A 13,400-nucleotide genomic window follows, 5' to 3' on the forward strand; every position below is an offset into this window, starting at 1 on the left:
TATGATTTTGCTTATTAATTGCTAACTTCACACATGTTCCACATATGTTGTTGAAAGTGGGTTTTTGTTTTATTAGGACTATTATAATAATTTTTTTCTTTAACTATAATTACGCTCTATCCTATTATCCCTCTTTGAATTTCACTGCATAAGAACCACTCTGCCTCAAAAAGTGCGTAAAAAAGAATTAGCCGAATTGGTCGAGCCGTTCTCCAGTTTCACGCTTAGCAACAAATTTGGTGATTCATTTTTATTATATAGAAGACTAGCTTACCACCCGCGGCTTCGCGCGCTTTGTCTAAAACCTAATAAATTATATATTAAAACCTTCCTCTTGAATCACTCTATCTATTAAAAAAAACCGTATCAAAATCCGTTGCGTAGTTTTAAAGATTTAAGCATACAAAGGGACATAGGGACAGAGAAAGCGACTTCGTTTTATACTATGTAGTGATATCAAGCTAAATAAATTGCTTATGATATTGAAATGAACTGTTTTGACCTGAAAATCATGTCGAAGTTTAACAAGATTTAAGCTTTATACAAATTTTATTACTATTAAACTCGAGTTTTATGAAAATCTCCTAAAGGGACCCCGATTCATTCTGTTGGAAACAAACAACTCACTACAAATATTTGTAGGTACATATTATTACCTACTATTAAATACTAGTTTTTTTCAATGAAATATATTTGAGCTGTAGAGATTTTAACTTAGAAAAAAATAATTTATAAATAGCACCAATGTCGTTCATTAATTATTGTAAAACATAAAATGGACAAATAAATTTATTTCATTTAATTTAATTTCAGCATAATACAAATTTATTTAAAAGCTTTAGTAGTAAATAGTAGTCATTTTATTTTTTTTATAATTATATACAATACTAGCTTTCCACCCGCAGCTTCGCCCGCGCTGTCAAAGAAAAACCCGCATAGTTCCCGTTCCCGTGGGATTTCCGGGATAAAATCTATCCTATTTCCCGGGATAAAAAGTAGCCTATGTCTCGGGTATCAAAATATCTCTATACCAAATTTCATGCAAATTGGTTCAGTAGTTAAGGCGTGGTTGAGTAACAGACAGACAGACAGAGTTACTTTCGCATTTATAATATTAGTATGGATTAGGAATATCGAAAGCATTATTAATTAAAAATAAAGCATGTAAGTACCACATTTAAGTCTAGTACAAAAGAAGGAATATCCGATAAAACCTAATCGATGACGAAAAAACAAAATCGTCAGCAAACATCGAACTAAAAGACTACGTGTTACATGTTGATACATCGCTCGTAAACCCATTAAATGGATTACATTCTTGGCTCACTTCAACGATACGACATGTTACAAAAACAACGTAACGATAAAAATTTCCTCACGACGTAGGCACGAGGCAAAGCTTGTGAGACAAACTTTCGTACAGTTTCGGATGATTTCAAAGCGGTACTGTTTTCTTTACATTTAACAAATTAACATATAATTCTGTTTCTAATTATGATAAAATGAAAATAATTCTGTGTCTCTATGTTGCATCTCTGTTTTACAAATATGTCTGACCGGCCAAGGCTCGATCAATTCTAATCTATCAATAAAAGTCAGTGAACATTATGTGAATTTTATATAAACTGTACATCAAATGGAAATTCGTGGTTAGCCACGTGAGATGACAAAGAATTTTAGAATTAGTCATATTTTTAAATAGTTAGGAAGCGTTGCTACGGAAAGAGAAACTACGGAATGTAGATCACGTCAACGTGACGTCGAATTGTGAAAATATTTTAGGCACATTGTCGTTGGCGCGTGATTTGCCTTAATTCTTCAGTAATTATGGTTTTATTTTGTACAGCAATCTTATTATTGCTGCCTAATAGTTTAAATATTTGAATACAGCATTTTCAAAACGAGATAGAGAACTTTTTTTAATGTATAATATTTTTTACTAAAATTGGTAGTACCAAAGATTTGTTAAAATATATAATTTTACAGAAGGATTAAATAAAATGTTTATTAGTAATATATGTGGACAAATCATAAATGTACAAGGATGCCTACATATAGCATATCCTTCATCTACATAGTTGCTTTTAAGATACATCAGAATATGTAAATAGAAATGGTAATAACGGCTAATATTCGGCTCGTTCTAGCACCATCACAAACACATCACAAACGTTCCTGAATTATATTTTCAATGAATTTGAAATAATCACAAAATCTGTACTTTTATTAGATTTCCACCTTGAAAGCCTACTTAATATTCATCTAGACAGACATAAAGCTCTCTTTTTAAGCTCCATCACAAAACCAGATATTCGGTAATGAGAGAAATACGATGTGCCACGTCATTGGAACATAACGCTGAGTTTCACGCGGATTCCGTAACGATGAGAGAAATCTTAGTCGTGCAAAAAGCGTTCCTTCACCTGTAGAAATCACGTTCAGTCGAAGGCTTAGGGAGGCCCCCGCCCCAAACCTCCGCGTTGTTAATTATCTCACGACACCACCCGAACGCAGATATCCGAGATTTGTTGTCAAACGAAAACAAAACGGAGGATAGAATTATGTACGAAAGAATTATATTGCGATGAGGCTTTGATCTTCTTAGTGTTCATATATAATTTATTATTTATGTACTGTTTGTTTTTCTATATTTGAATGATAATAAAAAAACAAGTAGGTGGCTATGTGAGTGTAAAAATGAAGTTTATTATTGTTTTTTTATTATTTTTGAACGTGTTATCTTTGACAATCGCATTTTCTAAATTCTTTGTGTATTTGATAGATTCTTCGAGGTTAAATTACAATTAACTTGCGTCATGTTTTCCGTATTCAATAAACAAACAAATATCATGTTTATAAAGTATATAGAGGGGTATTAAATGGCTCCTCGTTTTGCTTTACATATAAGTTAACATTGCTCAAAGGATTATGTCCGTAATATGCCAATTAGTGTTTCCATTCCACTGAAATTCGCAGATAGTAATCGGATATAATAATATCAGTTCCACGAGCGTATTCATATCCGATCTTTTATGATTTTTGTATATTTCACATAATATAAATCAACAGATTATGCTCTACAATTCTCTACAAGAGAGCTGAATTCCCTAGAGTTCCGCATTTAATAAATGAACAACAACATGACTTCATGAGTGAAACCGACATATATTGTATCCACATTATCCAACAGGGTTCTACATTCAGAACATAAAGCTCTTAAACGTTTAAAAGTTTATACATCTAAAGTATAAAGACGCGACCTAATAAAACGTTTTTCAATCGTTACAACAACGAAAGCTGAATGACTCAGCGTAAGTGTACCATAGAAGGAAAGAGTGAAAAGTTTTACGCATCTCGTGCGTACGAAATGGCGCAACGTTAGTCGTAAAAGTGTGTTTTATTGTGAAATAAACAGGTCTCCTGCAGACTCCCATTGACGCGCTCTCTAGCCCCGACCTTCCCCCGTAATGAGAACTTTTATGTCAGTACGTGAGCGTAACAGCGTAAATAATGCCTTCGTCAGAGAACCTACGGAATAACGGTACTTTGAATTTGCAGCGATACATTGCTCTTTGCATACGAACACACTTTGAATACACGTGTGTTTCAGTATTGTACAGCGAACTTATGCAATGCGTCGAGCCTTATAAGTAGTAATAACAATTGAAGTAATCGTGAAAAATCAATCATACGGTTATTAAAAGCTTCGTTAATTTTTCGATACAAAAAGATAAGCACTCTTAACATTTTGAACGCTTCGTTTGACGCAAATGATACGCAACGTATTATGACAGCAATTAACGCTTGTTCAAGTTGATTTAAGGGCTTGGTCTAGTATTGCAAACAAATGCATCCTGTCATCCTATATGTAAATAATACAATTGTACTAAGGGAAAGTTGCTCCACTTAATTTTTAAAAATTAAATCATTCGTATGCATAATTTAATATTCGTAATAAGTACCAAAAATGACAATTTGAAACAATTTTCGTGAAAATTACACCGGGTGATTTTTTTTTATCAGTAGGTACACAAAATTTGCGAATACTTTCTATTGATATCTTCAACTTCATGTTTATATAACTGATCAACTTTTACAAAGAAATTTTGGACGAAATATAAAAAAAAATAAGCTTTCCATACAAAATGCATAACTCTATCTCTCTAATCTCATTTTTTTCGACCTAAGTTTCTTAGTGAAAGTTGTTCAGTTTAACTAATAAAACGGATAAACAAATTTTGTATATAATAAAAAAAATGTAATGTTTGTGTTAAAAAATTGTTAAATAGAAAAATACGCAAATGAAAACAAAAGATATTTATTTCTGACTAGCTTCCGCCCGCGACTCCGTCCGCGCGGATGTCAGTCTTCGCGTCTTCTACAGATTTATTATATTATGTATAATATATAGATTTATATTGATAAACCTAATAAATCTTTTGCTAGCATTCTGATGCTTTATCGGTTGCACTGGATTTATCTCAATTTTTTCAATCGCTTGAATGATATAAGATGGGTCCTTGATGGACATCGAATGCTGAAGTCTCGAATCAATCAATTCTGACAGTAGGCAATTTATGTAAAATCTTGATAATGGTCCATCATTTTATTTTGCCTAAACGTTACATACTTTTTTATATATTCTATTTTTAACGAATGATTCACTCCAGTCCAAACAGCAAATAAGCAGACTTCTGCTTCTGCAACGTTTAGTTGTCCCTGAATTTGGAAAAAATAGTCATGATTCTTATCTATGACAAAAGTGTTATTTTTTGCATTGTATTTCAAATATTAAAATTTTTTTTAACCGCATCTTCCGCATTCATGTCTTTTGCCGGAATTAGACATTTAACTTCTACTAGTCCCATTTTCCCTTTTTGATATGGGAGTGTATAAAGTAAATTTTTTAGATATTTCTCGTTATACGTTTAAAAAGTTATTATTGTCATTTTGCTCATTAGGTAAAGTAATTTCGATATCAGTTTTAAGTTTTTTGATACCTGCAATAATAATGTCATAATCGCCTGCACATACTTATCGATTACACCCTGTATACAATCCACCATCCACATTCATAATGTTTTCCTGTCCTCCTCTCCTTTACGCTGTTCACCGATACATTTTAAATGAGTAAATCTGCTACCACTGAAGGATGTTTCATTGTGATCAGCAAATTTTCACCACTGTTGTCGATTATTTGTTTTTCATTTTTAATCAGCAATTGGGAATCATCGGTTTTGTTTTTTGCAGATTGGTGATGTACCCTAACAATACGTCGAAAAGGGAAAGCATCAACGAATTATCGTTTTCGTCCTCTTTTTTTATTCTTCGCGTCTACTTCTACTTCTGTTTGTTTAGTTCTCAACACCCACTGAATTTTCTATGTTATTGTGATCTTCCATTACATCTGAGTTTTGATGATGTGATGATAATCCATTCGTTTTAATATTGGTACTTAGAGTTGGTAGACTAAACTAGAAATGGCGGACTAAATTTGTCAGCGCGTCTGTAAGATCAGAATATAAAACCAACATCCTGTATTTAAGTTACAAAATTAATAATCAAACAAAATGCCGCTACGTTGAAAATGACTAGAAGAAAAAATTAAAACACCTCGGATCAATTTTGGAGTAAACAAATCATTTTCCCCGTATGGGGATTTCCCCGGATGAACTTGGGAAGTTCAAGTTCTCAATACAAGTTTATATTATATTTCGTATTTCTCAAACGAAAAATAAACATTTTTGGAACTTCAAAAAAATTATATTATAAGAAAATTTATGAGCTTACTTTAGTTTTAAAGAAATATACATCCCTTTACTGACACCCCGTAAAATAAAGAAATTGTTGCCAATTATTTGGTTGGAACCTTTGCAATCTATTTGGTTTCATTAACTTTATGTTCGAAGATAATTTTTTTTCTAGTAGTTACACGCGTATTTTTTTCGTTTATTTTCCATATCGAAATCAAATGTTTAAAAATACGAATATTTGCACAAAACTAAGATAAAAATAATCAATTAACAAAAATATTAAATTTAATGAAGTAGAGCAACTTTCACTTCAGTATGAAGGAAAATCGAGCGTAGAGCACACGTCAGAACGCTCCGGCCCAAGGAGCGCGACTAAAGAAATTCGCTAGGATTTTTCCTAATTATTTTAAATATTTTTTTAATATTTAAAGAATTATCAAAATTCAAAAAAAATTTTTTTTAAAGGATTAATACTCATTGGTCTTCAACCAACTCGAATAAATTAATGGGAAAAATAACTTTTAGCAGTATTTATCAATAGATTTTGTAAGGCAAAAAATGGGAAATTTAATGAATTTATAACGTTCTAATTAAGAAAATCATAAGTTTTTCGGCAATTGTATTCAGCAGTTTTTAATAACGACTATATAAGGATAATAATGCGCTGATCAGATTGTGTAAATTGTAATCGGTTGCAACGTAGTGAGTGCACAAACTTAGCTCGAAATGTCTTTGGGGGAAAGAGACTTATCTTGAAGGCCTGATTAAGGTAAAATAAAGTAACTTTATAAATGTGAAAAAATTCACGCGCATTGCGTATATAACACTAATTGATAAACAAGAAAAAAAAAATCAGTTTATCATTTCATTAGCCGGGAAAAAATTGTCAAATAACTTGTTGAAAACGCAATTTTGCTAGACTGGAGCCTTAAGACACGTGTACGAATTGACAATTTTATTAGACCGGGAGATACTGACACAAAATTTCGAGTCATTTGTAACAAGGATGGCGGTTCTACAGGGGTCTTAGTACGCAATGACAAAAAGAAAAACGATGGTGTGAACGCTGGTACCGGTGGCTTAGTCGCGTGGGCGTTTGTCGAACTCGTCGGAAAAATAGCGAAAGTCAAACGATTTGTAACACAAAAATTTTAGAATTTACCGATAGCCCATAAAAAAGAAGTAGGCGGTAGTGTCATGCCATACTTTTCCGGTGTGACTTACAGCCCGCCATACCGACGCGAATGTGTTGATTTAAATAAAACAATTATTCAACCATTTGTACCAGGCTAACTTTTGCACAGGTAACTATCGTCGTGCAGCCATTTACGAAAATCGCCATGCCATACTTTTCGGACGATTCCAAATGGTCGCCATACCGCCGAAAATCTGCAAAAAATTTTTATTTCGCCAAACTTTTTGTACCAGTATTGCATTTGGATTTTTGGAGAGTATTTGATAAAATGTGACCATTATTATATTTGCCATACTTCTAGTAGGGGGAAAAAGTGCTGTCATACTTGAAAACTTAATTTATTATTAATTTATATAAGTGAAGATTTCCAACACATAGATCTTTGAAATTTTGTATTTATATTTGTTGATCCTCAAACTTACAGGAAAAATAAGTGCCATACTGTTACAAATCGTTTGACTTTTGCTATTTTCCGACGAGTTCGACTAACGCCCACGCGACTAAGCCGCCGGTACCAGCGTTCACACCATCGTTTTTCTTTTTGTCATTGCGTACTAAGACCCCTGTAGAACCGCCATCCTGTTACAAATGACTCGAAATTTTGTGTCAGTATCTCCCGGTCTATATGTAATGGTAATAATTAGTATGTTATCATTATACAAGTCATTATATAATAATTGAAGGACTGATTTTCAATCACCTTTTTCTCTTGTTTAATATTTTATGAGATACGCATAAAAATAACAATGATAAATAAAACAATAAGTAAATAATGCATCCATTATGAAATCGTAAAAGTAAATCATAATGTTTAATTATATTTTATATTACTAACGTCTTTTGAAGTTTAAAGAGAGCCTTAAGTACTAGGCGCCTTCTTTAATAAAATGTAAATAATAAATCATCGTATTCGGAGAAGTGTGTTGTCGTCCAATAAATAAGAGAGTAATTCAATTTTATTAATGGTTTGGCCATTTGCCCCGGCCAATCCGCGGATGCTTCTCTTTTGTCTATTATGTCACTGTTAAAAGAAAATAAAATCTTTTCCAAAATAAATGGATATATTTAGGATTCTTAACATCTGGAGTATGAATATTTGTGAAAGAATATTATTATACGGACCGAACTATCATTGATAACTTTTGTGATTTTTATGAATGTGGCACGAGTATTCAGTTTTTTTTTAAGAAACATACAGAAGGGAAACACAATAATTCCTTCTAGATTTAAAGAATATTTTGTTTTATTCCAAACTTTACGTAGAGCTAATAGTACGCGAGTAAATTTACATTATCTGGTACATAATATTTATAATGAAAAATTGACTAAGTTATTTTATTACTTAAAACATTTATCAAAATAAATAGTACCCATATTGTGTACAGAGTTTGTTTAATATTACAGTATAAGAAAATACTGTAAGTCGGCGTTCCCAAATATACATATTGAGCTGTCCGTCTGGCACGGCGGCACCTTTATTAATTTAATATTTTTATAAATCTCCAGGCCGTGCTTATGAACGATGGCGTTAGCTTTTATAACAGACATTATTATCTTATATATGAGCGTCATAAAGTGAGGGGAAGCACTAATTACGGTAACTTGTCAACGTGATGGCGTAGCACCCCGCACTCTTCTTATTTCACAAGGCTAAAATATTAAAAATAACCTCTACATAAAAATGTAATATCTCACCTGCGCCTTCCTGTCTCCATTTTATTAAAGTTTTTCGTGGAAAGTGATAAAAATGAGGAAAGCGCCTCCATAACGGCCGACGTTTTGTCTTTGTTTTGATGTGTTAATATTTTTTTATGCGTCGCGCGCCAGGTGCTCTGTTTTACAAAATAGCTGCAGTTGCATTTAAATTTAATCCATTATTTGTATACGTTTCTAAAGTTAAGACGGATTTCAAATGAAATCTTCAATGTTTCTTTTATTTATTAATTACAAATTCTATCGGTGATGACACTAAGTGAATGCCAATTTCGTACCAATAGAGAAAAAAAACCCAAGAATATGGCAAGTAGCGTATATTATACAAAGATATTATATACGTATATGTTACAATATTTATGAAATTTTATAAGCATAAATAGATTAAACGACTCTGATCTAAATAGAGAACTGGAATAATTTTTTTACGAGTATCATAAGGTCTTCGATAATGGCTTTGATCATTTAACTACAATTTTATTGCACTGTTCTTTAAAATACTTGTTTTATTATTCGTTATATCTATATGTGTGGGTAAAGTAGAAGTATAGATACCAATGAATAGAAACTCTGAATTGTATTTATATACTAAGAGACGGATACATAAATAATAATGATAAATGATGTGTACTTGAATATAGACATAAGTGGCAACGGAAAATTTTCATTCATGTCCCTATGAATAATAATTTTAATACGTACTAAAGTTGTGGCATTAATAATGTGGTACTTTCCGTTCGTTTATGAGGCTTGTTGCGGTTCGCGGCCCTCTAACGTGCAATGCGCTAGACTTTTGTGCCAGAATACTATAAAACATGACAAAAGTCCTCCGGCACTGGCTCTGCATGGTATTCCGGCATTCCATCGACTTTATTTATTCTCACACGTGCACATATTGTGCCACAGAATGTCCGTCTGGTTCAATTTTATTAATGGACTTGGATGTTTGCCCTACTGACTGTGAACGCAGCTATTCTATTTGTCGCAAACGTATCTTATTGCCGCGATCCGCAGTTCATTCGCAATCTTAAGCTGCGGTCATAAGGTGGATATTACGCTTCAAAATATTTCATTTCCATCTTGATCTTTAGGGTGATCGTCGCCGGAGACTGCATTGAGTCAGCAGGCACGAGATGTCAACAAGGCCGACCCGCTTTCAGAAGCATTTACGATATTACTTTTGGACTGATTCAATTTACGAGTGACGTTAACGACGCTCGTAGAGGATGGACGGCCATTTAAGTACATGACGGATGTTTCACGACTATTTATAAAGCAAAAGTCATTAACTAATTAGCGATTTGTTTGTTGCAGAATGGGCCGGCGATAACACTGATGGAGCGGCGACTCTCGTGCTATGATGACTGCTGTTAATTCGGTAAGAATAGCAAGTCGATAAAGTTAATAAAATACACAATATCCTTTGGCACATGTTAATTTAGGGCGATATAAAAAGTGCAATATAATTTTCTACATGCGCATTGTAAAGGCAAAGCTCGGCAAATGATACACTCGTAAACAGAACATTAAATCGCATGGAAAGACGGGCGCGATCTTGAATGAAGCCTACGTCATTATATATTTCGCTAATTGGCCTGATGTCTGCTACCCTCTGTATCGTTTGCAGTTATGTGAGCATTAACCGTAACGAGCTGAACCTGGCTAGAATACCTGTACATATAGGTTCAAAGTTGACGCTCGTCAATCTGTTACAAATTGGCTAGTTTGGGGTAAAACTTAATGCATCTTTGATTAGTTTTTATTTAGCGAATCATAGATTGGTTAAAATTACAGATAATGGGAATATCATAATGTTATATATTGTTTGTAATATTTTGTTCTAACTTAAATTATTTATAATTTACTTATCTTAAATCAAATGTTGATATAAAAACCTATTTTAGTAAAAGTACAAGTACCTATAACGTTATCTATGAAAGTATTCATAAAAAATCTACATAATATTTAACTAAACGTTCATACCAAACGATTTTAGAGCAATCCATTAATATCCCCGTTATGTGCGTACTGCGTAGGCCTAAGCTGATGAGCAATAAAAAGTATAAAAACGGATATTAGCGACAGCTGTTATCATATCGTCCAAATAATAAATACATTTTATACTAAAATCCACTTTTTAGTCATATTCCACTAGAGTTTAACTGGCCATTGAGGTAACAGCGAGTTGGCTTATCACAAAATACTGAACCAGTGAATGAAGACCTATCTGGCTCTCAGCACTTTACAATTTAGTATCGGAATGTTGGAAGTGTTAAGAGAGTATGGGTGTCAAACAAGATTGGTTTGATAATGGCGCAAGCGGGCTATCCAATGTTCACAATGGACGCTTTCCAAATCGCATCAAGTTTTAATATCTGATGCTGTTTCCGTATATCATGATGCAGATGTGGTTTCCTGTATTTCGAAGATGGTTAGATATAAGTTTGGTCAACTGAAAAGAACTTTACAGTAAATCACGCGATACTTAAATAGGTATAATAAGATTTATCTCTTACTCAATAAACAGTTTAACCCTTTAAGGCGTTACAAAAAAAACATAACCATCTTTGCCAACATGTGTACCAGCTATAGCTAAGGAAAAATTGAAGGTTTTCATACAGCTAGTGACAATCAAAGTCACTAAATATCTTCAATGATATCTGATATCTCAAAATATATTTATTATAAACTGCCCATTCTACACAATTGTAATAAAGGCTGTAATTTAATTTAAGGAAAACATTATCTTCACATTAGCATAAGTAACAAAACAGACACAACGCAATATAAATCAACTTTTTATTCCTTGCCGTTTCATATTCCACAGAAAAAACAATTGATGTCCGTCCGTCGTAACTCACTTTTACTACAAAGAAAAATACTTTTGGGAAAAGATAACATATAGAATGAATTGTATAAATACATAAGTCATTTTTAAAACATAAATGGGACATGTTACTATAATTTTTTGTGTTAATATTTTAATTTTGGATATATTTCTAAATGTTAAAATTTACTTCCAAAACGATTTTTATGTGTTGATTATTATTATGTATTAGCCCAAATATTACTACTGAGACTACATACACCAAGATAGTCTGATGTTGGGCGTGTAATTTGGCCATGAAACGAGAGCAACTTGTTATAAAAACTTTCAGCATAAAAAAGAAAACCAAGACGCGTAGGATACGTCATTCGTACACGATGAACAAAATAATGTTTATAAACTAGGGACTTGGCGCAAACCGTAAAGTTTCTTATGCCTAGCTTTCATTATTCGGCGTGCCCTGATTCGGCATTCTTTTATGTTATTAAGGTTTGACGAAGGGCTCACTTGGTATTTCGTATTCAACTGCCGTGGCGACGAGCTTTGAAAATAGCCAATAACGAGCTGTCAACCTCAATCATGCGGCGCCTTTAAACTTTCTTGTGTACCTTTTTACTGATTTTATTTTGTTTTTTTTGGAAAAACTATGATATTACAGAATTTTTAGTTTTTATATAGGAAAACACAAAAAGAAACAAAAACAAAATTATTTATAATTTCATTGTGAAAATGGAATGTCACTTAGATATTAGCATAAAAATGTGCATAAGAATCTTAAAGAAACCGGAAACGTATAAGCTGTATGTGTCGTAAAAATTAAAATTTGATGGGAATGTACTATAAAAAATCTTAACTGAAAAACTTTTACAATAAATCTCTATTACAAAGAAGGACTCGAGACCCGCAGGACACTGCTAACGTATATAAGTCACTTTTGAAGTCAGTGTAAACAAGGCTTACAATTTTATCGTCCCTTTAATAATTTAATTCCCCACGTCTGTAATCAAAATTCTGTTCATTATATTTTTTCTTAACATTACATTTCGTGTTCCGAACTCAGACACGAAATTCTTAATTTCCTGTTTGTACTTGACTAATTAGTTAATTAATTATTAAGAAAACTTCTTAATAAGGTAAATTGATAGGATCTTTGGATACGAACAAGAATGGTAGTGAGCGTTCACACAAGTGGGAAACTTATAACTTCTTTAATTAAACGCTTTAATATAGAACAAATCCAATGTTATTAAGTCCTACTGCCTACATGTATTCGATAAAGATTGATGTATCGAAATAATACCATTTACGTTAAAAGTGATCTACAGCACTTGAATTACATCCCTGGCTAAAGTTTGTCATAGATAAAATAATAAAGTAAATTTTTAGAAAAAAAACAAAAACCGACTTCAAGACTATACCTATATGTACATTGTACAAATTTAAATAATTTCTGATAAACAGTGTATATGCCTACAAAATTTGAGGGTTTCCCGGGATCCCATCATCAGATCCTGACCTGGTGCCAATGGGACCACCTCTGACGTATGATCTACCAAATAAAAAAAGAATTATTCAAATCGGTTTATAATTGCCGGAGTAATCGCGTAACAAATATACAAAAAAAAAAAAAATACTGTCGAATTGAGAACCTCCTCCTTTTTTGAAGTCGGTTAAAAAGAGCGTCTCAAGTCAATGATTCAGGACTAAACCGTGTGCAGTCCTCGAAACTTTTTCTATAAAGGCTCTAGATGTATTACGAGTCGATATTTTTCTGATAACAAGCAAAGTTTCACCCCTCGCGAGGACTGGGATGTTTGTACTGTTGTTCGATGTCAACAAAGATTTTCGGCTAAGCAATTAAAAATATTTACTTTCAGTGATCGTAGTCTCAACATTTGCTTGTAATTCTTGT

The 13,400-nt window shown here is 32.7% G+C and overlaps 1 protein-coding gene across 1 annotated transcript in view; it reads left to right on the forward strand.

Moving 5' to 3' along the window:
- Nucleotides 1–9,973: 9,973 nt before the first annotated feature.
- The window catches only part of LOC149900755 (uncharacterized), a 115,788-nt gene continuing 112,361 nt past the window's right edge, over nt 9,974–13,400 (forward strand). The window contains exon 1 of the mRNA XM_090112364.1: nt 9,974–10,039. Coding sequence (XP_089968490.1) covers nt 10,019–10,039 — 21 coding nt within the window. The 5' untranslated portion in view covers nt 9,974–10,018. The remainder of the gene's footprint in view (nt 10,040–13,400) is intronic.

Source organism: Colias eurytheme, chromosome 18 (genome assembly GCF_061535395.1).
Source record: "Colias eurytheme isolate Ceu_HAF_F1 chromosome 18, ilColEury1 Martin Lab GWU primary, whole genome shotgun sequence".
Taxonomy (NCBI): Eukaryota; Metazoa; Arthropoda; class Insecta; order Lepidoptera; family Pieridae; genus Colias; species Colias eurytheme.